The following is a 23,666-nucleotide window of genomic DNA, read 5'->3' as shown; positions in this document are numbered from 1 at the left end:
TTCAGAGACAACATTTTGCCTCTCTCAACTCATCTCGTGATTCATCGGATACATCGCCATATTGAGCAACTGACTAGTACTTGCTCTCGTTTAAGCGAGCAAGATGTAGAGCAACAACTCGATGCTACTGAGATGCGGTTTGTAGATACCTTCATGCAGACTCAGATGTACCAAAAGTATCAGGACGATCAGCCCATTGCGACGTTGACAGAACAAAACAATCAGCCAGTCTCAAATGTCCAAGCTACAATGGATCAAGCGCCGACGAAAGCGTCTTCAACCAATACGCAGCATGACGGATTGAAATCGGCTGCTAGTATTCTTTTTCAGATCGCATTGGCAGGAGTTAGTACGCTTCCACGTAGCGGCTCACAAGCAAATATCGTTGCCGAAGTCTTCGCGGATACGGACGTCGACACGCAGCGCCAGGCTTTACCAATCCAGAATGAACCAGAGCTTGGGTCAGTGAAGCACTCATCCGCGGCTTCTACACCTTCAGGTAATGCCTCTTTGTTCTAGCAGCTTGCTCTTGAACTTGTCTGATCGATGTACGTGTGTATACTGCTCTCGTGTCCAGCTAAAACCTTCTTTACTATGAAGAACTCACCGGATGAGAAGGCCGACTCACCAATCCAAGCGCAAAAATTACTATCCCCAACACGGAGTGAATCATCGATTTACTCTGAAAGGAGACCTGACCGAACGTTTGTGTGGCCACTCAGTCAGTCCGAGCTAGATGTTTTCTGGGTGACCGATGAAGCGAGCGTGGTAAGCCCTGGCAGTGTCCAGCGTCTCGCTCTGCGATCTCCGATGAGTGATACATTCGAATCCCCCCGGCGCAGTCCAAATAACGAAAGCGACGTCAGCTACGGAGAAGACCCAAAAAGTGTAGGGCGAAGTGAACACGGGAGCATTGTGAATACTCAAAGAGCCGATACGGAGACGACGATCTCAATTTTTGATACTGCCCTAAGCGAAGCTCCAGGGAGTGCAGACACTGCAGACGATTCGTGGTTGTTTGAACCTTCTGACGATCAGAGACCAACTTCGCAACAGGATGACGAGAGCGAAGAGGACCGATTCACTAAATACGAGAGCTCGGTAGAAGAAGGTGACGTCTCAATTCACAAGGAAGTGCTTACTAAAGATGCAGGACCTGAGCGAGATCTTTCGAGCAACCGAAGATCCTGGCACCAAGACGTCGGCAATCACAACGAACGCGAGACAGAAACTCGCTTACCTCACGGCATCAAGCTGGCGCAGGAGCAGATCAAAATGCTAACGACAGGAATCAGCGTTGATTCGGTACGTCCTATTTGCTTATGGACATCATGTGTAGCTCGGTTCTAACGTATTTGTTCGGGACTGCAGCGAGGTGCATGGGAGGGATGGTGCGAAGGAAAGCTTTTTATTTGTCCAGAGTTCACGATGCTCATCTGGGAGCGGCGCGCTGCAGCATTTGCCGCGCTGAATATGAGCATCGCCGATATTACAGGAATTGATCTCGGAGATATTCACGTGACGTCACCTAGCGGGGTCAAGCAGCGCCGAGTTCAGTTCAGCTTTAGTGGAGAAGCGATCTACTTCCAGTTCGAACGCTCTCCCCACCACGACGAATTCTTTGGTGCTTTGGAGCAGCTCCTTCTGCCAGCACCGAATTCTCGCGTCGTTGAGCGACAGGAATCACTATCGCCAATGTATATGCCACTTGTAGCAGCTCCTTCACCTCACAGTGAACGACACCTCGAAGTCCCAGACAATCACGATGAGGACAAGTCTGCCCAGATGGCCACGGTGCCTACTTCTCTAGCTCAAAAAGAGCCTGACATTGACCTGTTCAAAAGAAAACTTCAGCGTGGGTTCCTGGTGGAGAAGGTGCGTTCGCTTGATCGGAGTCTTCTTTTTCGCACTCCTTCCATCGTAGTCTGACATTGTTTCCTTTGCCTGATTAGCATGGACGTCTAGGGAAGCCACACGCGAAGCTCATTTTCACAGATGCGCTGTGCTCTCACATTATGTGGACAAAGCCTCCTACGGAGGGTGCTGGTGGTCACCAGCAGCTTTTCAACGTCGACGATTATCCCCAGCACCACCGATCAAGTCTTTTCTCCCACAACAAAAGCATTCCAGTCGATAGCATCACCGCCATCGTAACAGGGAAACAGACGACGGTGTTCCGCAGAGCTGCCTCCAACAAGACAAACGACCGGGTATGCTTATCCATCCTCACCCCGACGCGAACGCTCGATATATGTGCCTACTCGCTGCAAGGATTCCAAGAGCTCTACCGCGGATTCTCTTTACTGCTAGAGGAAATCAAACGAACACATGACGAATTAGACTGATCAACGATGCGTGAACCCTTAGTCACCCTGCTTAAATGCGGCGAGCTCCTCTCGCATGAGCACGATCTTCGCTGACATGCGCGATTCCTCCTCCGCTTCTCGTTTCTTGGATGCAGTAGATTTCGAAAACCTTGTAGCTGCGTTAATCATTCGTGCCGCAACAGAGAGGTCAAGATCCTGCTTATTGTTTCGAGCAGAAGTCCCAGAAAGGAAAGCCTCGAACTGCTCCAGTTCCCCAAACTGCAACAAGCACGATACCATATCCGATAACTTGCAGTCATCTTCCACACGATCCTATTAGAGCAGCAATTAGTTAGAGAAGTAAGAGCATCGTAATGAAATCAAAGGGTTCGGTGACGTACCAAAAGCGATTGAGGGTGCAGCGCCCCAGAAAATGATCTGTAATAGTTGTTGACTCTAGCAGACATCTTTGTCTTGATGTTGTCCAGCGACAATTCAACGTCTGCCTCCACCGCGACAAGATGGCTTTCTGTCTCCTTCTTGAGCTCATACAGTAAATAATAGCTGTAACACCACCAGAACAGCAAATCCCATTAGAATGGACGTTGCAGGTAGAATGCATCGGGTGCTGTGCTTCCAACGCTGGACGTACCTGACCGGACAAATTGACTCGAAGAAATCATCATGTCCTGCCATTTCAAGCCTCTTGAAAGCCAAGACGGCCCCCCGAAGTGCATCAACCACTTGCTGGAAAGTGTCGCGCTCTAGCGGCAATATACGGTCTGATACAAAAGTGCGTGGGTCCTCGATGTCGATCGGAGTAGAGCACAATTCTGGAAAGTGGTCACAAAGAACAACGATCGCCGTCGCTAGATCCATCTGCTCGGTAGCCTTGTCAATCGTGTCGGACGAGAGCGGGGCCTTAGCTTCTTGCCAGAAATCGGCAAAGCTTCTCCGAACCTGCGCCTCGTGATTGGCGAAGTCTAGGACGTGCACACTGGGCTTGTTCTTGTGGCGACGATTGAGACGACTAAGAAGTTGGACGGTGTGTGCGCTGGAGCGCAGGTAGCGATCAACGTACATGCAAGCCAACAGAGGTTCGTTGTAACCTGTGTCTAGCTTGTCACACACAATAACGATATCGCTGATGGCGAGTGTGACGCTGCGATTGTTCAGTGTCTGCTCTGTGACGGGCTTTGAGGCTCCAGCTTCGACGTCCAGCGCGACTGTCCCACTGAAAGCGGCATAGCAATTCCACCCAAGCTTCCTCTTCGCGATGAACGTGGTGATCAAGTTGAAGTAGCGCACGACGTCCTGCCGACTGCGTACCACGATCATACACTTCACCTTCGGGTGCTCTCGTTTCATACTCTGGAAATCCGTCATCATGATCAGCGCCTTTGCCTTCAGAACGGCGACGTCATCACTCGCGTGGTCGATGATACGGCGTCGAGCGCCTCGGGTCGTTTGTAACAACTCTTGCACCAGTTTGGGGAACACCGAGGTCTCAATCTCGCAGCGTACACAAGTGTAATCGTTAAGAATGTTCATAATGCGGTCGTCAGCGGTGGCTTGGGCGATCGGGTAGCAATGGAACGGATGCTGAAAACCATCATCTGCTGGAGAACCAAACAGCTCAAGCGCATCAGTATTCGGCGTTGCCGTAAAACCGATGAACTACGTTCATAGCAAAACAGATGAGTCGTTCGCCAAGCCAAAAAGTATATACAGCAATTCAGCAAACGCACCGTGAGTTGGGCGTGGCTGCCTTCTCCTGCCTTCATGACTTTCTCGATGGCGTCACGTGTAGATGATGTGTGTGACCGATGGGCTTCATCCGTGATAATGGCCACGCGCTGGAACGCATCGTCTTCTTCGCCTCCCTTCCCCTCAGCACTCCGCTTGGGATTGGAGCTGCGATGCAGCAACCTCGTGAGCAGCACCTCATCCTTCACCAGCAGCCCCATCTTGTGCGTCGTGGTGATAATCACCCGCTGCGGACTCTGCTGCTCCTTCACATCCAGCAACTTGGCTAAGTGTTCGATGCTCTCGGCTCGGAAAACTTCGTCCACGCCATTGCGACGCAGGTACCGCTCCACTGCATCCCCGACCTGCTCGTTCAGCTTCACGCGGTCCAGCATGACCACGACCGTGTGGAACTGCAACAACCGAGAGTCCTTCACGTACAGCAGCTGGTGCGTCAGCGCCGCAATCGTGAGCGTCTTGCCTGCACCTGTACTGTGTTGTAATAAAAAAGTCTCTGTCCCGGTAGACACTGTACCATCCTCGAGTGTCCTTCTCTGAATGGACGTGATAATATTCTCTACTGCTACCCACTGGTGGGGCCATGGAGTGAACACCACGGCGCGTTTGGTCCCGCGAGTCACAGAGCTGCCGCCCGCGCGCATGGAAGCCATCACCAGGGAATGCAGAACGCCGCCGTGTTTGTGCTCTTCAACTGTTCGTTTGCGGCGCTTGGTATCGCTCTCTTCAACTGTGTGTCGGTCCTCTCTCGCATCTGCTTGGGCGTCGGCGGCCGCGACTTCTTCGGGTGTGGGGCGCGACCACTGCGTCTTGTTGGCGCGCGCGTGGTGGTAGTACACTTTGCCTTTGGAGCGGGACACGCACACCTGCCAGTCCGCAGGCAGCAGCTGCGACGGCATTTGTCGCGCTCTCTTCAACTGTTGTGTTTAAAAAGACACAACAATTTCACTTTAAAAGTGAAATTCCTTCTTTGAGTGAAATTCCTTCTTTGAGTGAAATTCCTCTTTGAGTGAATCTGAGAATATATATTTTTGCCAAACCTGTGGGAAAAAATGCCACGGAATATTTTGTTTTGCCAAACCTGTGAAAAAATATGCCACTAAATATATTTTTTCACAGGTTTGGTAAACTTTTTCGACGTCATCAAGTCTCGCAGGAAATTGATTTTGGAATGGATATTAGTGTGTCTCACCCGATTTGGTGTGTCCCACATTTGGTCATCGCGTCCTCCGTAATCACAACGCAATTTGGACACGTGCCCCCTCAACACCTCACGACATGCAGTTCCGCGGCTTATTGCTGTCGCTCGCGGCCTTGGCACTAGCGGCCCCGCGCGCGCAGGCGGCCCCAGTGGCGCTCACCGAGACCACGTTCGACCACGAGACCAGCAGCGGCGTGTGGTTCATCAAGTTCTACGCGCCCTGGTGCGGCCACTGCAAGAAGCTGGCGCCCACGATCGACGAGCTGTCGGAGGCTTCGGGCGACGTGCGCGTAGCCAAAGTGGACTGCACCACGGAGCGCAGTGTGTGCGAGCGCTTCAGCGTGGGGTCATACCCGACGCTGAAGGTGGTGGCGCAGGGCAAGTCATACGACTACAACGGCCGCCGCGACGTGCCCGCCATGGTCGCGTTCGCCACGGATGGCTACAAAAAGGACTTTGGCGAGCGCGTGCTGTCGTACGCCGAGTTCGTGGAGCAGCGTCAGGCCGCGGCCGCCGAGCAGGCTGAGAACGAGCGTCGCAGCGCCGTGGAGCAGCTCACGACGGCCTCGTTCGAGGATCAGGTGCTCAACAGCAAGGACCCGTGGCTCATCAAGTTCTACGCGCCCTGGTGTGGACATTGCAAGCGACTGGTACGGAGAATGAAAGGGTTATAAAGGTGGGAGGGCAGCACTCATGAGGTTTTTGCAGGCACCGACGTGGAACAAGCTGAGCCGCACGCTCAAGGAGAACGGCAGCAAGGTGCACGTGGCCAAGGTGGACTGCACGGTGCACCGTCGGGTGTGCTCGCGGTTCGGTGTGAATGGCTACCCGTCGCTGTTCTACGTGAACGACGGCCAGGTGTACCGTTACAAGGGTGGACGCTCGCTCCCGGCGTACGTGTGTTTTATTTTACTTTATTGTTTGTTGCAGCGGATGTTCTTAACAAATTGTGGTGTCGGTGACTGCAGGTTCGTTGACTTCGTGGAGAGCGGCTGGAAGACGGCCGAGTCGACCGGACCCATCCCGGAGGAGGGCTTCTTCTCCAAGATCGTGGACATTACCATCGAGTGGGCCACGGAGCACACCGTGCTGGCCGTCCTGGCTGGCATCCTGGTGATCGCCATCGTCGTGGCCATCCTCGTGGCCATGCTGGACTACTGGCTCGGCGCGGACGATGTTGCTCAGTACAAGAAGACTCTGGACGAGAAGGAGGCCGAGAAGAAGGAGGGTGACGAGGGCGAGGAGCTGCCGCCTCGTGTGGCGTCCGCTGCCGACGCCAAGAAGTCTGGCCAGAAACCCAAGGACGAGTAACTCGGCTTCCTCGCTCGAGTGATGCCTCTTTAGGTCATGCTGCTGCTCTGCGCGCTCGAAACGCGTGAAGCGCTGATCGATAGTGAGAAGAAAAAGGAAGCGAGAGAGGTGTCACGAGTCGCAACTCGAGACCGACAGGCAGGCTAGGCTAGCTTACCGTAGTGTTAGTTCGTTATCACTCCCATCAAGGATCGATAATGAGCAGGTACAGCTTCGAGGCTTCGTATTCCATGCATTAAATACCAGTAGTGGCTTGGGCTCTACGCTGTTAGGGTGCTGGCGACTGACGTCCAGTACTCGATCACTTCCAGGAACCACATTGGTTCCCGGTGCAACTTGGCGTCCAATTTCACCACCTGGTGTGCCAACAACGTGCGGACTGCACCAGCAGCCTCCTTCCCTTTCTGCATAGGCCCAATAGCCATGATGTAGTCACCTGCACACACCAGTCAGGAGATAATACCACCTTCCACCTTCACACTCAATACTAATTACCCAATTGTGGTCGAGCGTCGACACCCGGAGGTGCATTTTTCAGGAAAACCTTGAGTTCCAATCGCAAAACTCCAGTGCCGTCGTCAATAGTGCATTGATTTCCTTCGCCCGAGGTCTCGACCACGACACCCTGCGTAAAATACAGTCCCAACTGAGCTTTTGCATGGACTGAGTGGTATATTACGAGGGTCTATGGACCTGAATCCAGAGGCGAGAGCAGTCCACGCCGTTGATGGTGGGCGTAGGGCGACTGGAAGCATGCAGGGCCGCGTAGATCTGCCCTATGAAGGCCTTGGCCGTGCTTCCGCCGCGTCTCGGTGCCGCCATGGTGATGTCGCGTCGGCCAATAAAAAACGGAAATATAAATGTTTACTTTGATCAAGAGAACCACGAGCGTTGAAGTGGACTGGTGCAAAAAGAGCTGGCTGCGCTATTCGTCCGGTTGCTTGGATTAACTAGAAAACTATCCCGAGCTGCAGCCTGCCCGTCTTAAATGAGCTTTTGCGTGACTGCGGCGCCCTTGAGGCCAGCCTGTTCAATCGTCTGCGCCAGATCCGACGATACGGGGCGAGGCGGGAAGCCCGCCAGCAGCGTGTACGGCAGTGCGCCCGCGTCGTTGCTACCACAACCAAATAAACAAATATCAATGAATCCTCTGCACAACATCACCCACCTTAATAACAACGTACAGCTGGATAATCGCGTGCAGGTCGCGGATCGTGTGGTCCAAGTTGAGCGTCTCCCGCAGTCTCTGGCCGTTGTGCAGACGGATCTGCAGCGTCGTCGTCGGCTTCTTGTCGTCGATCACGGGGCGTTCAGCTGACGCCGCGTCTCCCTGGATCACAGCCTCCGCCGCGTACGTGGCGGACCCCATCGTCTGCCCCTCGCCGCTGAATGCCGTGTACGCGGGCGCAGGTGGGGCCACGTAGTCCTCCTCTCTCTTGTCCACGAGACTGATCTCAACCGGTTCGTTGCGGTTCTCGCCCTCCAGCTCCTGTGGCACGTGTCTGCAGTGCAAAAGCATGAGAAACCCCTACCACCTACTCTTGTGTCGCAACTTCCTACCCTCGCTCCAGCGCCTCCAGGAACGGGCGATTGGCCGCGTCTGAGCGCGCGCGGTACGGACCGTCGTTCACCGTGAAGCCTTCCCTGTAGAAGGTGATGATGTGTCGCGGCTGCGTTGACTCCCCGGCCGCTGCGGCTGCACGCGCGTCCTGCTGCGCTCGGCCGATGATGTTGGCCACGTGGTCGTCGCCGCCCCCGGGGCCGATGACTGACAGGCCGCTGCCTCCACCGCGGTCGGTCGCACCTCCGGCGTAGTACTGGTTGGGCTGGTCGCCGCTCTGGCGCTCGTCGTCGTCGCTGCGGTTGCTGAGACTCGAGAGCCCCACGATGTTCACCATGATGCTATAATGCGAGGATTTTCTTAGTTGAAGATGAAGAGTGACTATAGTGAAAGTAGCTCATTCGGAAGAGTGACGAGTGTACTGATTGTGATGACGTACTAGTGACACATGGCTACATGTACTTTGACTACGCTAGTGCGGTGCGCTGGTGGGCGACGTGAGACTTGAGCGAGTCGCTCGTGGCGGAGACGTCGGCCTCAGCGACGGAGAAGTCCGTGTTGCGCGCCTTGGAGAAACCCGCGTACATACGCTCGAATTGCAGACGAGCAGCATCGGACGTCGACGGCTTGGCGTTCTCGAACGAGGTCTGCACGTGGGCCTTGGAGATCAGGCTGCAACATTCGCAATGAGAAGGAATGAGAGTTAGTCAAGATCATAAGAAAGAATTCGGTAGCAGTAGCAGCAGCAGGGATGGTACGTACTTGGAGACATCACCGTTCAGTTTTTGGTGCACAAGTTCCAGCTGCGCCGAGTACATGATCTACTCATGGATGTCCACACAAGTCGTCAATATCCACCCACAACATCAGCAATAACACAGTACATGTACGCACCGCTTGCAAGTCAGCGCCGGAGAAGTAAACGCTTTTCGGGGCGTTCGCAATCTCAGGTAGGTACTCGAGGGCATCGTCAGAGAGCTCCATGTCTTTGGAGACAGCACGAAGAATATCCAAGCGCTCTTCCTTGTTCGGAAAGCCTGTAGCGATGCAACACACAACATTAGTTCGTTCATGTAGCAGAATGAAGTGGCGGCCAGCCCAACGCACCGCAGTAGAGTGACTTGTCCAATCGTCCAGGCCGAAGAAGTGCAGGGTCGATCATATCCGGTCTACTTGTAGCTGCGAGTACGTAGACACCCTAAAATGGTTGTAGTTGCATAACAAGCTAGGTTAGTATTCACTGCCGCTGCACCCACGACTTTGAATCAACTCGCTTACCTTTCGGGCTTCCACTCCATCCAAGAACGTAAGCAACTGATTCACTAAACGATCAGTGACACCGGTGTTATCAGCACCGCGACGGGGAGCGATGGAGTCGAACTCGTCCAGGAAGAGCACCGACGGAGCAGCGGAGCCAGCACGTGCAAACAAGTCACGGATGGCTTGCTCACTTGCACCAATGTACTTGTTCAGGACCTCGGGGCCCTTGACGCTGATAAAATTCAAGCCGCACTCGTGCGCAACCGCACTGGCCAGCAACGTCTTACCGCAACCGGGAGGGCCGTACAGCAACATTCCCGCCGGGAGTTTGATTGGCGTGTTGTCATACAACTTTGCGTACCGAGTTGGGAGCTCAAGTGTGTCCTTGAGTACTGTTCGCACGTGCTGCAATCCTCCGACGTCACTCCATTTGATGGAGCTCTTGAAAAGATCTACACCGATCAATGCCGTCGGCTGGAAGTCTTCAATGCCCTCCACGAAATCACTTTGCTGCACTTTGAGCGTTATATCTAAGCTCTTACTCGGCTGGAGTAATGCTTGGCGCTTAAACATTTGATGCAGAGACCGATCAGTTGCACTTGATAAATCGCGCAGACTGTACCCCTCTGTCAACGATGACAGCAGCCCAAAATCGATGGCAGGGTCAATGATAATTTGCCGTGGCTCCATCGCTCCCTTACCCGTTGAATTCGCGTTATCAATCTTCATCTGTAGCATCTCATGAATGAGCGTTTCGCGCCGTTCTGCATCTGGAGACGACACTTGTATGGGACGGTCAAAAAGCCCACAGCCTCGCAACGTCTTGTGGATGCTTGTATCGGACCGAGCAGCAGCGATTATAGCCACGCTCTTGCTCTGCATAGCGTTCCCAATTGTATCAAGTAGTTTGGACCTTGCCTGTTGCTTTTGTTGGTCAGAAAACCTCATGATAGTTTCGCACTCTCGTTTGAAGGACGCGTTCAATTCGGCTGTTGCCTTCCCCATTCGCTGGCAGTTCTGATTCATGAGTACAAGGAGCAGTTCCGCAATGCGTCGTGATTGCTCGTTTGCAGCACCTGCAGACTCATCTTCTTCAGGGACTAGTGCATCCAGGTTGTCGAAGGCAATCAGGGCAGGCGCGTGCGTAGCTGCTTCTTCAAACAACTCGTTTAGCCGATTTTTCACTGACTCCATCTTAAGCCCTCGCAAATTCCGACACTCCACAATTGTTGCAAAAGTTGCAAACTTTGAAGCGGCTTGCACCTCGTGTACCAACGCTCGTAGAAGTGTCGATTTACCGCTGCCTCGCTCGCCATGTACCAGAGCACAACCTGGAGGCTTCGTCCCCAGTAAAACTCGCGCAGCTGATGCATCTCGAGACAGGATGGGGCGCACTGCTTTCATCAATCTAGCGTAGGCTTTTGCACCTCGCGATAGTTGTAGGACCGATAGATTTAACGGACTGATTGATGCAGCCTTGGTGCGCATTTTCATGAGCAGTTGCTGTTGGTGACCCACCGCGTTCTGCACCGATACTTGCCCGAGCGATAAAATGTGGCCACCATTACTCCCACCCAGGACAGTATATTTCTCCAGCGCGCCAATCGGAACGCCTGCGAACAGAAACAAGCATGGCGATCAGAATACAGATACCATCATACAACTTGAGTGCTCAAGTTGCGTGAAATATACGTTACCTTCTAGCTGCTCCGGACTGAAAGTTTCCTCAGCATCGTATTGGACGTCAGCAATTGCTTGGATAAATTCTCCAGTATCCAATACAAGGCAGAACACTGAACCAGAGCTAACAACGTGACTGCGGTCAGTTGAGCTGCTCCAGCGCAAAAATGCCTGCTGAATGCGACCAACCAAGGTTGAAAAATCTCCGTCGAGGCGGTCAGGATTGATGAACAAAGTCACCGCAGAAGGAGGGAGCTCTGGTAGTTTCAACACTCGCAGATAAACAGATTCACGCACACCGACGCCCAAGGTAGCATTCGCACCTTGGTTGAGTATAATGCGGCCCCGGACGACGTCTTGTGACGCTTTCAATCTTGCAATGCAGCACGTGGGTTGCGGTCTAAGGACACGGTTGTGAACGATATGAGCACAGAGTATCAGGTCAACCGCAAAACGCAATTTCAGACGTACCTAGGGATTTCACCCTGCTCGTTCATTTCAACAACCGCACCACTCGCTGATTTCGATTCGAGACTCCATAGAGCCACCACTGGAGCCTCTTGCGCATCCGAGGGTGCGCCTGCAATTACTGCGCCATCCAGCATCGCTAAACTTTCAGGATGGACCCACACTTCGTCAACTGTATCATTTTGAAGTGAGCCTACGTCGTCCTGCATTCATCGCAGAATAGATAAGTCAGTAATACGTTGTAAGTGGATCTTTCACTTTCGTACCTGGACAATCAAGAATGGCGACTGCTCATAGTACAGATCAGAGCTCAGACCACGTTCTACTGCTTGTGTTTTACGCTCTTTCGGTGCCACAATAACCTCGGAGGCTGGTGTCAATCGAGCATGCTCCCTGGTGAGTATTGAAAGCATCACTATCAGTGCGCGAGCAAGCACAAAACAGCAACACAGCTACACTTACATTCCAACCGGTAGCGACGCCCGAATGCGAATAAGCGTATTGTGGTTGATCCAGATAGGGCTCACTTGCTTGTCATTGACCACACACATCTGACCCCATAGCATTCCAACGTCAGCAATCATCTCCGTACCCCAACAAAACAATCTCACCTGTCGTAGCAGCTCCGTCTCAATAGCACCCGCATGCAGCTGAATCAGCTCCCAATCGTCCGGCGTGCAAGGCTCCACATTCACCTGACGTGCAATTGGCAGCGCCTCCACCACATGAACTCCGATAAACGCCTGAGGTGCCTTCTCCAGATGATCTTGCTGCAAAGGCACCAACATTCAGCACCGTTTTCTCTCTTTCTAGCACTATAACCGCACGTACGATCCCCACGCAACGCGCAAACTCCATTGGCACTTCAATCACTTCACTGCAATGCACAATAAATTAAGTATCGAAGGTCCGTTGGGCATTCCCATCCCAGAGCCTCCAAACCTGCGTAGCGCTCCGACCTTCACTAGGCCCCCGATCCACCCGACGCACACGCGCTGCACGTATCCATCCACCGTCTCCCATGACAGCTCCAGGACCGTAGCGCCCGCCCCCACCTGCAGCAAATAATACAATACCAAAAACGTCAGGGCAACTTGTAGATGGTCCTGCTCGAAGGACGCGCAGACGCACGAGGTCCAGACCCCCCAGGAATGTCTGCACAAAGGCCGGTGGCAGGTGCACGAAGCAGCTGCTCACAGGCACCAGCACCGGCGCCAGGAAAGCTCCGCGCGCCGCCATCTCGGCCTGCAACTTGAGGAATGAAATGCCAAGCCTTGGACGAATATTGGAAGAACACTGTTCGTGGAACGAAGTGGGGAGGTAAAAAACCTCAAGAATATTGTTCTCGAGGTTTTGGACCTTCGTCCGTAATATCGGTTTTTGCAGGGGAATATGCTGGCGTGTGCACTGCACAGTGGGATGTGTTCGCTTCTCGCCGGTCTGGTTGGCAGAAATGATTTTTTCTGCGATTGGCTATTAGTCAAACGGTAATTTATTAAGATCTTGGAGAGGCGGGAGAATATTGCAGTCTTCCCGACGATGGTGCTAACTCGCGCTCAAGCTCGCGCTCAAGCTGCTGCTCGATCTCAAGCTGCTGCTCGATCTCAAGCTGCTGCTCAGGACGATGTGGAGATCGACGGCGACATCGACGACGGGGAGATTCACGACGCCGCTGCTGACGGAGAGATCGGCGCCGCTGGTGATGACGCGAAGAAGGACGTGGATCGGTGTATCAACACTCTGCAGAGCAAGGAATCCCAGTCTGGTGACGACGCGGTGCGACACGAAGGTGGACCAGCCGAGCAGCCCGAAGCTTCCCAATACAGCATTGAACACAGCTTGCAGTCAGCTGTTGATGCCATCTGCAAGACGATTAAGGAGGGTGTGCGTGAGCTGACGCCTGTAGACGAGCGCCAGAGAATCCGAACGACACGCTACGAGCCCGACTGGAGCAACGACGGCGACAGTGGCAGCGACTCTGATGGAGATAGTGAATTCGAGATGAGGATGCTAGAGGCATGGGAGAAATCCTACCGACACGCACCACGACCTGTCTCTCCTGTTCAACTGCCTAATAGAGAGAGTCGCCGTCCAAGCAATCTTGATGATGAGTCAAAGGTGCATGCAGCGTTGGAGAGGGATCAGCCACACATGGTGGCGATAGTTCACATTACGTTGGCGTCAATTGCTGCGACACAGACAGAGGATCAATCGCCACAGACACTACAAGGAGCTAGTTCGTCACTGACGACATCACCCGAGCGGTGCATATCGAACAGGGTGGCGGTTGTGAGGCCAACCGCGGCAGTGGTAGCGGGGACTCGTGCTTCGTCACAAACCTAGGAGTACCAAGGATATTCGCCACCACTTCGTCCGACATCTACCGGCCTTGTGCGGTTGCAGTCACTTCGAGGACGCGCTCGAGCTCCTGCACGCCGCACACATCATCGAGCGCGAGCACACAAACAGGTGGCGCAAAGTGTACTCGTGTTAGGCCTTCAGCTTCAAGTGCAAATGAGAGCGGAGCAGACAGCCCAACACTACTTGTCGAGCAGTGGAACGTGAATGTGGCAGCGTTGTCTAAGTGCAGCTGGCCGGGCAAGGTAAGCGTGGCTACGAGAGATGCTTAACGGAAAGCATAACGTAATACGTGTGTGAATTCACTCACTAGTCATCTTGTCAATTTCTTACTACATTCACAATTCCGATTTCGTTTCCTCGAAGTCGTCAGGTAGTGACATACTAGAAGCGAAGTCGGCCAGAAGGTCGCTTGTCATCTCGTCCAGGTCATAGTCCATTTCTTCAGCGACGGGGAAGATGAAGCTTGTAGGTGTGTGCAAGTGATGCTGTCCCTTTGGGATCTCCTCACACTGCAATAAATCAACGAAGTCGCTGTTTCTGTTCAGGAATGAGCACATATCGATGTTGTGCTCGGCTAATGTCGTGCGCTGTGTAGTTACCATCTGCCCGCTTACACCAAAATCACGCTCAATCTGGCACGAAGATACTGGTATTGAGAACAGCACTCTCACAGCTTTCGGTATGATACGGTAGTCGCCTTGGTGCTCAAGTCTTTGCCAAAACTCAAGTACTGATTCATTTGGTGTGTAGTCCTCTTTTCGTGCAATGTCGACAGGATCTTCCAGCCATCGACCAAGTTCCTCTTCTGCGCGTCGATCCTGCCGGCTAAAGGTTGGTGGTCGGCTTGATCTCGGCGCAAATTCTGCTTCCAGTCGACTGACTTGCACAACAGGTGCAGGTGGTTCAAATTCAGAGACGTCCGCGGGTTCACTTACTGCCTTAAGTAAGTCCAATAAGTTGCAGCGGATTTTGGCGCTCACATCATTCTTCCTGGTCACAGCATCCCTTCCGCTTTTGCCATGCTGACGGCACGACAAAATCACTGCACGATCGAGGCTCCTCTCCGTTCGTTTGAAGATAGGGTGGAGTTTCAACTGCATTTCAAATACAAATTGACACTTGTGGAATTGCTTGTCGTTGTAATATCTGCTGAAGAAGCGTTCGTCCAATGCTCTCCGCAATAGTCTCCGTACATCCGCAGCCAGTGGTGTAAGGTCACTTGCAGGAATCCAACGAGGATTTTTGTCGGTTGATAGGTAGTGTGGCAAAGGCTGATCAGGGTCGAGGTCGTGAATACGCATCATATACAACTGTACGAGCACGTCGACTTGAACAGGATGCTCTGCTTGACATGTTCGCTTGATCTCACCGATTTGCTTCAGCACAGACAACACATGAACCAAGTCGTCATGGCGATTAGCCAACGGGAACTCTGGTGGTGGCTGGTTGGCACGAAGTGCTTTACGAGCTCGCTCTTCATACCACGCAGTTATTGCTGGCCACTTCTCAAGAACTCTCTCCAATGAACGCGTCATGCTCAGGAAACGTGAAGTAGAATATCCAACAAGTCGCGTGGAGGCACCCTGAGTCTTAGACTTACAGAGCTCTGCAAATAAGCTCCCAGTGACAGACACGACCTTGACCTGAAATATTGTTCTTACCATCCGTGAGATTAAGTCCGCCATCTCCGGGTTAGCTGCAGCACTAGCAGCTCCATTTACACCACATGATGACTTTGTAGCTGCGTGGGCCATGTGTGCGAAGCACCACTCCCAGTGCAGATTGAGTTCTTTGCACAGCATCGATTTCACGTCACCCCCCGAGTCGCTCGTAGCCCCGTAGAAATCGCTCGTCGCTAAGCCAAAGTCCTCGAGCATGTGCTTCAACCACCCTTTGAAGGGCTTGACAATGCCGCCATCACGATCTCCATATGCGGGGTTGAACTTTCTCGTTCCCAAGAGAATGGACTTGTACTCCCAGGCCTTGTCCACCAGGTAAACCCGCAACCCAAGAAATTTGTCTTGCGTTGTTTTGCAAGTCCAAAAATCTGCCACGAGCGTAAAGTTCGGGTAGTCCTCTCGGTTCTCTTGGAGGTAGTTAGTGATCTCCTTGCGTGTTGAAGAATACAGCTCCACGATAGATTCCTTCACCTGCTTTGTAGTTATCTTGGCCTTCATCTCGTCCTTATAGAGTAGCGCTTGGATTAGTCTTGCCTCTTCGTACTCCACCATACGAAACGTCAAGTTATGGTTGATGATCATGAGAGTGGTCATCAGCACGTTTAGCCGGGTTGGGTTGTTTGAGTACAGGGCGGACGATGACAGGTGGTTGTAATCATGGTCGTGTTTGCGCTTCTTGACGGTCGCTATCTTTGTTTTCGGCGAGCCAACGTTGTGTATCTTCTGGAGGTGCTTCACGGCCATGGTCGTTTTGCCAGCATAGAGCTTGAACAGGTTTTTTCCTGACGTCCGACACGCCTCGTCGGCCAAACAAGCCCACGCGAAGACCTCCTTCTCGTTCTCGATGTACTTGACACGAACCCCCCACTTGAATATGTACGAAGTCTCCTTTGGTCGTGGAGGCACCAACTCGAAGGGTCCAAGGGCCTGGACCTCTTTCACTGCTTGGAGGACCACAGAAGGTGGCTCTGTCATCGTCACGCGTTGGCTGGAGGTGTCGTGGGTCCCTGCAGATGTCACGAGTGTGAAGTAAGTCCCCGATGCGGTCTCTAGTCTTGTCGGCTGCGCTGTGAGCTCGATGCTTGGCGGCGGAGCCTCTGACCTGAAGTCCGAGGACTAAAGCTGAGGCTGGAGGCACAGTGAGTCCCTGCGGTGGCCACGAGTGTGGGTCACAGGTGGATTTAGTCCATGTACTGCTGCTTCAGGCGGAGTCCTCTGACCTTCTCCTGAAGTCCTTGACTTGATCCGTGTGCTGGAAGGTGCCGTGGTCCGTGTGGTGGTCACGAGCATAGACTTGCGGTGCTCAGGGTCCCTGGTGTGATCACGAGTCTGTCGGCTGCACTTCGAGCGCGTCGGAGGCTCAGCACATGCGAACGCAGGCCGCTTCTTGGGCAGAGGATATCTTCGCGAGTGAGCTCGATAAATTTCAGTGCGGCTGTGGAAGATCGTGCGATTTTCAGCCAATCCAACGCGTAGGATACGAACACGCCAGATCCGCATAAATACGAAATGCGCGAGAACGAATATCGGGAGGGAAGCTCGCAAAAATGTTCGTTGTTCTCGCACTTTAGCGAGGAGAACACGAAAATCACGTTTTTCATGTTCCCTCTTTTTCGTGGAAGCGTTTTTCACCTTTTTTTTTGTTCCCCTACCCGCATGTTCGTCCAAGGCTTGTGAAATGCTGCGTCAACGCACTTGATGTAGCAGGTTTGACAGGGAACGATCGTACTTAATCCAGAGGCTGCTGTCAAGTTGAAGTGAAACCTGTAGGAACGAACTTGTTTGAGCTTTGAGCATTTGCGGCTTCACGCGTCCGTTTCGCGCTCGCATTCGTACTAAAACGGAGCCAGCGACACAAGTCGCTCTGCTGGGCAGCTCGAGCAATGCACGAACTCAAGAAGGCGTCATTCCGCAGCGAGTGGGGGAGGAGAATCTCTACGCGGTGGCGCTCGCAATGTCTGGAATTCCTGCACAAGGAAGGCAGACTCACACTGCTGCTGGCGACGCTCGGAGTCTCCGGTACGCAGCCAACTATTAACTAGGTTGCTGTTCGGATCGCTTCAACATGACGGGTTTCTCGACTACATGTCGTTCTTGCAGCGTCGCTGGTTGACGACATCATCGATATGGTTGTGCTGGGGTTGAATCGGACCCGTCAGGAAGTTTTGAAAGCCTGCACATCAGTTGATTCGCCATACGTTGAACTTGCAGCCTGGGCTGCTTTCGCAATCGTCGTGGCCACTGCAAGCGTCCACTGGACGGCAGTGTTCGACCCGATGGCTGCTGGCTCTGGCATCCCGGAAATGAAGAGCATCATTTCGTACGAGGCTCGCGAGGACGCCAGTCGCTATCTTCGAGCGCGTACGTTGGTCTCGAAGATTGGTGGGCTAGCTCTTGCCCTCGGCAGCGGCGTCTCTCTTGGCAAGGAAGGTCCGTTCGTGCACACTTCGTCAATCATTGCACATCGCCTGATGAAGCACGTAAAATGCTTTCGCAGGGTGTATGATAACGATTTCATGCGCCGGCACGTGTACGACGCTGCCTGCGCCGTGGGCGTGACCTCTACATTTCGAGCGCCGATCGGCGGCGCATTGTTCGGTATCGAGGTTACGAGCACGGTGTTCATGGTGTCGGTCAGTAAAAAAACAACTGAAGGAACTGTCCTTCACAAGCTCTAACACATATTCTTGCTTATGAACTGATCCTAGAATTACTGGCGCGCTTTCGTGGCGTCTATTAGCGCCTTGTTGGCACGGGAGGCAGTGTACATGGTGCATCAGGACTGGGTTGCTGCATATCACCCGATGTTCCCGACGGATTTCGGCGCCAAGTCTTTCGCTTTCGCCGAGATCCTAGCTTTCGCCGTGCTTGCCGTCTTAACTGGCCTTCTTGGCGCGTTGTACGCTTCCATAGCGACAGCATTCAGGTTGCGCTGGAGTGCATGGGCGGCTACCAAATCCCCCGTGTTGGCATCATGGACGATACTTTTCCCGCTAGCACCGATCCTCTGTTTGCCTGTAGGCATGGCTCGCTTGTCGTTTGCGGATATCTTGGGTGACCTTACCAGTACAGATGTCAAGCTCCCCGATCGATGGCACGCCGACCTATCCTTGTCGGTCTTTGTGGTGCTCCCTCTCGCAGGACTTATTCGCCTCGTCGCGACAGCAATGTCCTTCTCGCTGTCGATTCCCACGGGCGACTTCATTCCGACATTCATTGCAGGCGCCACGTTTGGCCGATTTTTTGGTGAAGTCCTGCACCTTGCTTTCCCCTCCGCTGGAATTGTGCCCGGAGGATACGCGCTAGCGGGCGGTGCAGGCTTCGTTGCCTCCACGACAAACACCACATCCGTCGCAGGTACGGCAAAGCATTTCATACATGTTAAGTACCTCGTCTACTGCGTCGAACTGACTGGGTCAGCAATGCCCTCGTCTGGATTGCTCAGTGATCGCGCTCGAATTCACCGGACAGTTCGTCTACACGATCCCGCTCATCCTGTCGACGCTTATTGCGTCGAGCGTTGGCTGCGCGCTTCGAGTGTCCGTATACGACAGCGTTATCGCGAAGAAGGGGTTCAGCCACTTCCGCACCTTAGATCTGGCCGACCTGAAGGCCCGCGACGTCATGCTGCGGCGGTTCCCAGTGCTATCGATGGAAATGGCCCGAGCGGAACTGGGACGCACTCTCACGATGGCACCTTCTCCAACGTTACCGCTAGTCGAGAGTTTGAGCAGCATGCTTTTCGTTGGGTGCGTACCCCACTGTGCCATCGAGAAAATCATCAGCTCCGTGCCGGATGACGGGAGCAGAGAGAACTTTCAGCTTCGTGCAGCGCTGCTAATGCCTCAGCAAGTGAACAACGCGACCCCCATAACTGCAGAGGATACGCTGAACGAGTTGGAAGCGCACACATTAGTCCACGCCAAGGAGACCAGACAAGCTGAAAATACGTCAGCTGAACGTGAAGCCACTGCAGAACTTCTAATGTCGACGATGACAGATCGCCAGAAAACATCAGAGAAGCTAAAACCTCTTCATGAAACCCCCATCGTCCCAAGTGATCCAGCCCAGCAGAGCCTGCTCATCGACTCAACCACGCTTCAAGTTGACCCAGACACTTCGCTACAAAAAGTTCACCTGCTGTTCGAGATGATCAAATGCTCGAGCATATGGGTCACGCGGCGAGGCCGGCTCGTGGGGGTCCTCCATCGGCAACATCTGCATGTCCGCATTGCCGAACTGAAGCGAAAGGACTTGGTATGTCCGTCTTCACCGGCTCGCTCCGGACGTTGCCTGGTAAACAACACACAAGCACAAACAACCTTCACGTAAAGTTGGGAAAACAGGAAACCCACGCACCAAGTCGCAAAGGCGTTACCGCCACGCTCGCGACTGGCCCAGCAGTTTCCTGATATTTTGGTTGGTTTGAGCTTATGCTGCTGAACACCTCGCTTCACTTGACTTGACTTGACTTCCTCTCGCTTGCTCGTTCCTTGCGAGCCGCCCAAAACCGATAATGTAACACTTTCATCAATGGATCCCCTAGAATTGCATCTCTGTGAAGAGCGCGCAGGAAACAATCGCACAAATGGCACAAGAGAGCAGAATGGTTTAGATATGTACTCTTGCGTCAGCATGAGTATAGTACAAATACAATGGCCACGTAGGCGAGCAGCTCCCTGCTTAATAAGCTAGCTGCCGCTTCAATCGAGAACGAGCTGCCTAGCCAGGAAGCTGCCGCCCAGTCGAGCCATAGCCCATAGCATCAAAATGGCGTGTCAAAGCATGAGCTAACCTGTAGTGTTGTGGTGCCGTCCGCTCTTCTTGGAGTACGGGTAGCCCAGAATGTTCAGGGACTCGCGACTGTAGCCGCCGCTCTCGCGCAATGAGCCGATGCTGACCTGCGACGAAGACAAATCGTTGTTCTGCGACGTGGGAGCAGCCGCGTAGCTGTCTTGCATCGACGAGTTGGCCGTCTCAGCCTCCGTCGATCTGCTTGGCCGAGCGCTGTACGAATAGTTATCCGGGGCCGGCGGTGCGTTCGACCTGCCGGATTGCAAGCCTGTGCTGTTTGAAAGCATGGACTCGTTCGTCTGGCGCGGAGCCGTTGATGCGTAGCTGTCCGCGTGCGAGAGAACCGACGCGTTGTTGAAGCGACCGGATTCGCGGCCCGACATCCTCATCGAGTTCTGCTTGGCACTCGGGCGACGCAGGCTCGTACCACGGACATTGCTCTGCGGAGACGTCACCGTGATGGCGTACGGGTCCGCGGCACTGTACGGTGCGTAGGACTGCGAATCATTACGACGCGAGCTGTTGCCAGTCGAAGTGGCACGAGCTTCCGACTCGCGCATGTCGTCGATGTCGAAGCTCGAACGCTCATCGTCATTGTCTTCGAACTGCTGAAACCCGGTGCCCGACGCCTGGCGAGGAACAACCGGAGCAGACAGCATGGGAGCAGCCTTCACATTAGCCGCAGTAGAACGACGAGGACTGGTGGCCATGCTGCTGCTGTACGCATACGTCGGGGGGACGTAGACAGGTTCTGGCGACGGAGTGCGCTGAGCTGATGAACCAGTCGAGTATGGGGCGGACGCGACTGACGAGTGGTCAGACGATGCCGGCGAGTCCACAGCCATAGATGCGGCCACGACTGCAGCGGGGACAGCAGCTGCGGTCACAGAGGGAGCCTCAACGTCCGAGTCGCTCAAGTGCGAGCTGGGGGCCTTGGAGCTCGCGGCAGGGGAGAACGATTCGGCGTAGTCGACCGTAGGCGAAGCAGGCGGCTGGTGGTCATCGTGATCCGAGTGGAAAGTCGACGCGCCCGCTGCAGCAGGCACAGCCTTCGCCTTGGCTGTAGGGGACAGGCACTGGTTCTCCACATCATTCTCTGGACCTCCCATGTCCTTGGACGCACGGCGGCGACGACGAACAAAGATGACCGAGCCTACAATAATCAGCAACGCACCTATACCACCGACCGCTCCACCAATGACTCCTGCGTTCGACGAGCTCGACGACGAACTGGTGCTTCCGTCGACACCGTCCGCCGTCGACGCCGAGTTGAATTGCACCTCGGACGTTGCACATCCCGAGGTGCTGCTGAATGCAAACGTGCTGTTCAGAGTCTCGCCGTCGTCCGACGTGACCGAGAACTCGACGCTCGTGTACCAGGTGCTAGACGACGAGCCCGAGTTGGCCGAGTACAGGAAGCTCGACGACGTGCTCGTGGCCGCGACGCCGTCAATCGTGGCGCCCGTGATCACCTTCTGCGAGTTGTACAGCTGCAGCGGCACATACGTGGCTGACGCGCCCTCCATCAGACAGGCTTTGATGTCGCCCGACATGAGCGACGTAGGGCACGTGTCGAACGAGTACGAGACCTTGGTGGTCGTGTCCGTGGTGTCGATATCCAGCGCCGCCATTGCGTCGGCCGACAGCTCCAGCGAGCCGGATGCACAGCCGTCGCACACGTCCAACACGTAGGCCGTCGTGGTCTTGGAGGCGTCGTCGTCGCGCGTGACGGTGATGCAGCGTGCACATGCCTCGTTGAGCGTGTAGTCCTTGAGCGGCACGGACGCGTAGAACTTGAAATTGTCGCTCGAGTCCGAGATGCCCTTGAGGCGGCAGGTACCGTACGTCGGGTCGCTGATGTTGTAGACGGACACGGCGCCGGAGGCCTGCGCCACGGCGGCGAGCTGCGCGGCGGCCGCGAGCGCCAACCAGCTCCTCATGCTGCTAGCTGCGTGGAGGGTTCTGTTGTGTGGGGCGAGGGTATACCGCTGTGAGGCAGGTGGCGAACGATGGGAAGGAATACGCCAAGCCACTACTGGAGCTCCTTCGCCTATCTCGAGCTTTCGGTTGTGAATCGAGCTTCGAGGTCTGAGCTGGCTCGCTATGGGGAGGGATGGGGGTCTCGAAATTATCAAGGCGACTACCGTGCAGTTGAATTAGTAGGGTTTTGAAAACGTATAGTTCCTGGTTCCGCATGCTGGTGAGATCGAATATCAAGAGCTTTTGATCTGCAATACTCTATTAATTCCAGACTTCGATTACGAAGAGGTAGTGCATATTGGGAGAATGAGGCTTACTGAAGCTCATAGTAATCTGAAAAATGTGGCCTCAGCTGCGCAACGGCTGACGAGGCTCGCACCGTTGAAACCAGCTAGCTGTTGATAAGACCGACCGCCGCGGTGATGGCTCGCATGACTTGGGGTGTATGTGGAGGCGCGACAGTCCGTCTTCATGGCATGGATTAGCGCCGCCGTACTGCAGAAGTGAGATCCGATCACGAAAGTATCGAGAGGCTGTGAAGCCGAGGCTCAGCTGGCTGCTCTGACATATCAACTGTGTTGGACATCCATCGATGCTATTATGGGTCCCGTCAGCACGAATCATGGGCAAATTTTGCCTCGGGTGTGTGCCGTCCATCAACATTTGCAATGGAGAGGACTGATTAGTGCCGATGGAGAGGACGACAGGTCTTGTCCGCTTGGGCCCCAAGTGGGGAGCACAGACTTGCCCTTTTCTGTCGTCTTTCCGCCCTGACCGACCCACGCATCGAACATCGCGCGGCTTGCCTGGTTGCTTGCTTGCTGGCCTCCGTCGCCGCTCGACCCGTGAGAGCGAGTCGACGGTCGCAGCTCGCAGCTCGCAGAGAGCGTTAACGAAGTGGCGGTTGTAGGCACACCCGATCCGTTGACGGGCGACGTTCGTGTCTTCGACGTGCCGCACATTGTTTTCCAGCTCGCGGAGCCCTGGCGTCCAGATGCTGTTAGCGACGCGGTAGAGGAAACCTCCTGTCACGTGTGAGCGTTTCAAACTGCAGTCGAGAACTGAAGCAACAACGGATGCGAGAGCTCGCTCGGGGAAGTTGCTCCGAGGTGCGTGCGTAGCGGTCCGTCCGTCCGTCTCGAAGGCGCTCAGCTCCCGGGCGCGCGGCCTCGTATCGCCGCTATTCCGCCAAACGTCCAGCATTAATCGACAGAAGCGGAAGCGCCTGATTACGACAAGAACGAGTTGACGCTTGCCTCGCCTATCCAACGTGGTGTAATGCTCGTGTGGCACGGATCGAA

The 23,666-nt window shown here is 54.2% G+C and overlaps 8 protein-coding genes across 8 annotated transcripts; 3 read left to right on the top strand and 5 right to left on the bottom strand.

Moving 5' to 3' along the window:
* Nucleotides 1-810: 810 nt before the first annotated feature.
* On the top strand, nucleotides 811-2,345 carry KRP23_15036 (uncharacterized protein; the record flags this gene model as incomplete). The annotated part of the gene is made up of 3 exons (XM_067885929.1): nucleotides 811-1,305; nucleotides 1,372-1,875; nucleotides 1,953-2,345. 3 exons carry the CDS (start codon nucleotides 811-813, stop codon nucleotides 2,343-2,345), a joined length of 1,392 nt encoding a protein of 463 aa, XP_067736931.1.
* Nucleotides 2,346-2,363: 18 nt separating this feature from the next.
* Nucleotides 2,364-4,969, bottom strand: KRP23_15035 (putative type-1 restriction enzyme MjaXP R protein; the record flags this gene model as incomplete). Its single annotated transcript, XM_067885928.1, has 4 exons — nucleotides 2,364-2,639; nucleotides 2,708-2,870; nucleotides 2,959-3,983; nucleotides 4,055-4,969. 4 exons carry the CDS (start codon nucleotides 4,967-4,969, stop codon nucleotides 2,364-2,366), a joined length of 2,379 nt encoding a protein of 792 aa, XP_067736930.1.
* Nucleotides 4,970-5,348: 379 nt separating this feature from the next.
* Nucleotides 5,349-6,582, top strand: KRP23_15034 (Thioredoxin domain-containing protein 5; the record flags this gene model as incomplete). Its single annotated transcript, XM_067885927.1, has 3 exons — nucleotides 5,349-5,921; nucleotides 5,980-6,164; nucleotides 6,240-6,582. The coding sequence occupies 3 exons, from the start codon at nucleotides 5,349-5,351 to the stop codon at nucleotides 6,580-6,582; spliced, it is 1,101 nt and encodes a 366-aa protein (XP_067736929.1).
* Nucleotides 6,583-6,842: 260 nt separating this feature from the next.
* Nucleotides 6,843-7,404, bottom strand: KRP23_15033 (uncharacterized protein; the record flags this gene model as incomplete). The annotated part of the gene is made up of 3 exons (XM_067885926.1): nucleotides 6,843-7,018; nucleotides 7,078-7,207; nucleotides 7,276-7,404. The coding sequence occupies 3 exons, from the start codon at nucleotides 7,402-7,404 to the stop codon at nucleotides 6,843-6,845; spliced, it is 435 nt and encodes a 144-aa protein (XP_067736928.1).
* A 162-nt stretch (nucleotides 7,405-7,566) lies between these two features.
* KRP23_15032 (Plant UBX domain-containing protein 4) lies at nucleotides 7,567-8,480 on the bottom strand (the record flags this gene model as incomplete). Its single annotated transcript, XM_067885924.1, has 3 exons — nucleotides 7,567-7,696; nucleotides 7,767-8,084; nucleotides 8,143-8,480. 3 exons carry the CDS (start codon nucleotides 8,478-8,480, stop codon nucleotides 7,567-7,569), a joined length of 786 nt encoding a protein of 261 aa, XP_067736927.1.
* A 130-nt stretch (nucleotides 8,481-8,610) lies between these two features.
* Nucleotides 8,611-12,790, bottom strand: KRP23_15031 (Peroxisome biogenesis factor 1; the record flags this gene model as incomplete). The annotated part of the gene is made up of 13 exons (XM_067885923.1): nucleotides 8,611-8,815; nucleotides 8,906-8,964; nucleotides 9,038-9,180; nucleotides 9,251-9,341; nucleotides 9,422-11,016; nucleotides 11,101-11,483; nucleotides 11,555-11,754; nucleotides 11,818-11,944; nucleotides 12,014-12,102; nucleotides 12,163-12,321; nucleotides 12,383-12,428; nucleotides 12,494-12,606; nucleotides 12,683-12,790. 13 exons carry the CDS (start codon nucleotides 12,788-12,790, stop codon nucleotides 8,611-8,613), a joined length of 3,318 nt encoding a protein of 1,105 aa, XP_067736926.1.
* A 4,684-nt stretch (nucleotides 12,791-17,474) lies between these two features.
* On the top strand, nucleotides 17,475-19,923 carry KRP23_15030 (Chloride channel protein 2; the record flags this gene model as incomplete). Its single annotated transcript, XM_067885922.1, has 4 exons — nucleotides 17,475-17,610; nucleotides 17,692-18,224; nucleotides 18,300-18,948; nucleotides 19,037-19,923. 4 exons carry the CDS (start codon nucleotides 17,475-17,477, stop codon nucleotides 19,921-19,923), a joined length of 2,205 nt encoding a protein of 734 aa, XP_067736925.1.
* A 210-nt stretch (nucleotides 19,924-20,133) lies between these two features.
* Nucleotides 20,134-22,325, bottom strand: KRP23_15029 (uncharacterized protein; the record flags this gene model as incomplete). Its single annotated transcript, XM_067885921.1, has 2 exons — nucleotides 20,134-20,147; nucleotides 20,387-22,325. The coding sequence occupies 2 exons, from the start codon at nucleotides 22,323-22,325 to the stop codon at nucleotides 20,134-20,136; spliced, it is 1,953 nt and encodes a 650-aa protein (XP_067736924.1).
* Between the last annotated feature and the right edge of the window lie 1,341 nt (nucleotides 22,326-23,666).

Source organism: Phytophthora ramorum, assembly GCF_020800215.1.
Source record: "Phytophthora ramorum isolate Pr-102 chromosome Unknown Phyram_PR-102_s0024, whole genome shotgun sequence".
Lineage (NCBI taxonomy): Eukaryota > Oomycota > Peronosporomycetes > Peronosporales > Peronosporaceae > Phytophthora > Phytophthora ramorum.
The sequence above is the reverse complement of the archived record's forward strand: the minus strand, read 5'-3'. Positions and strand labels throughout refer to the sequence as shown.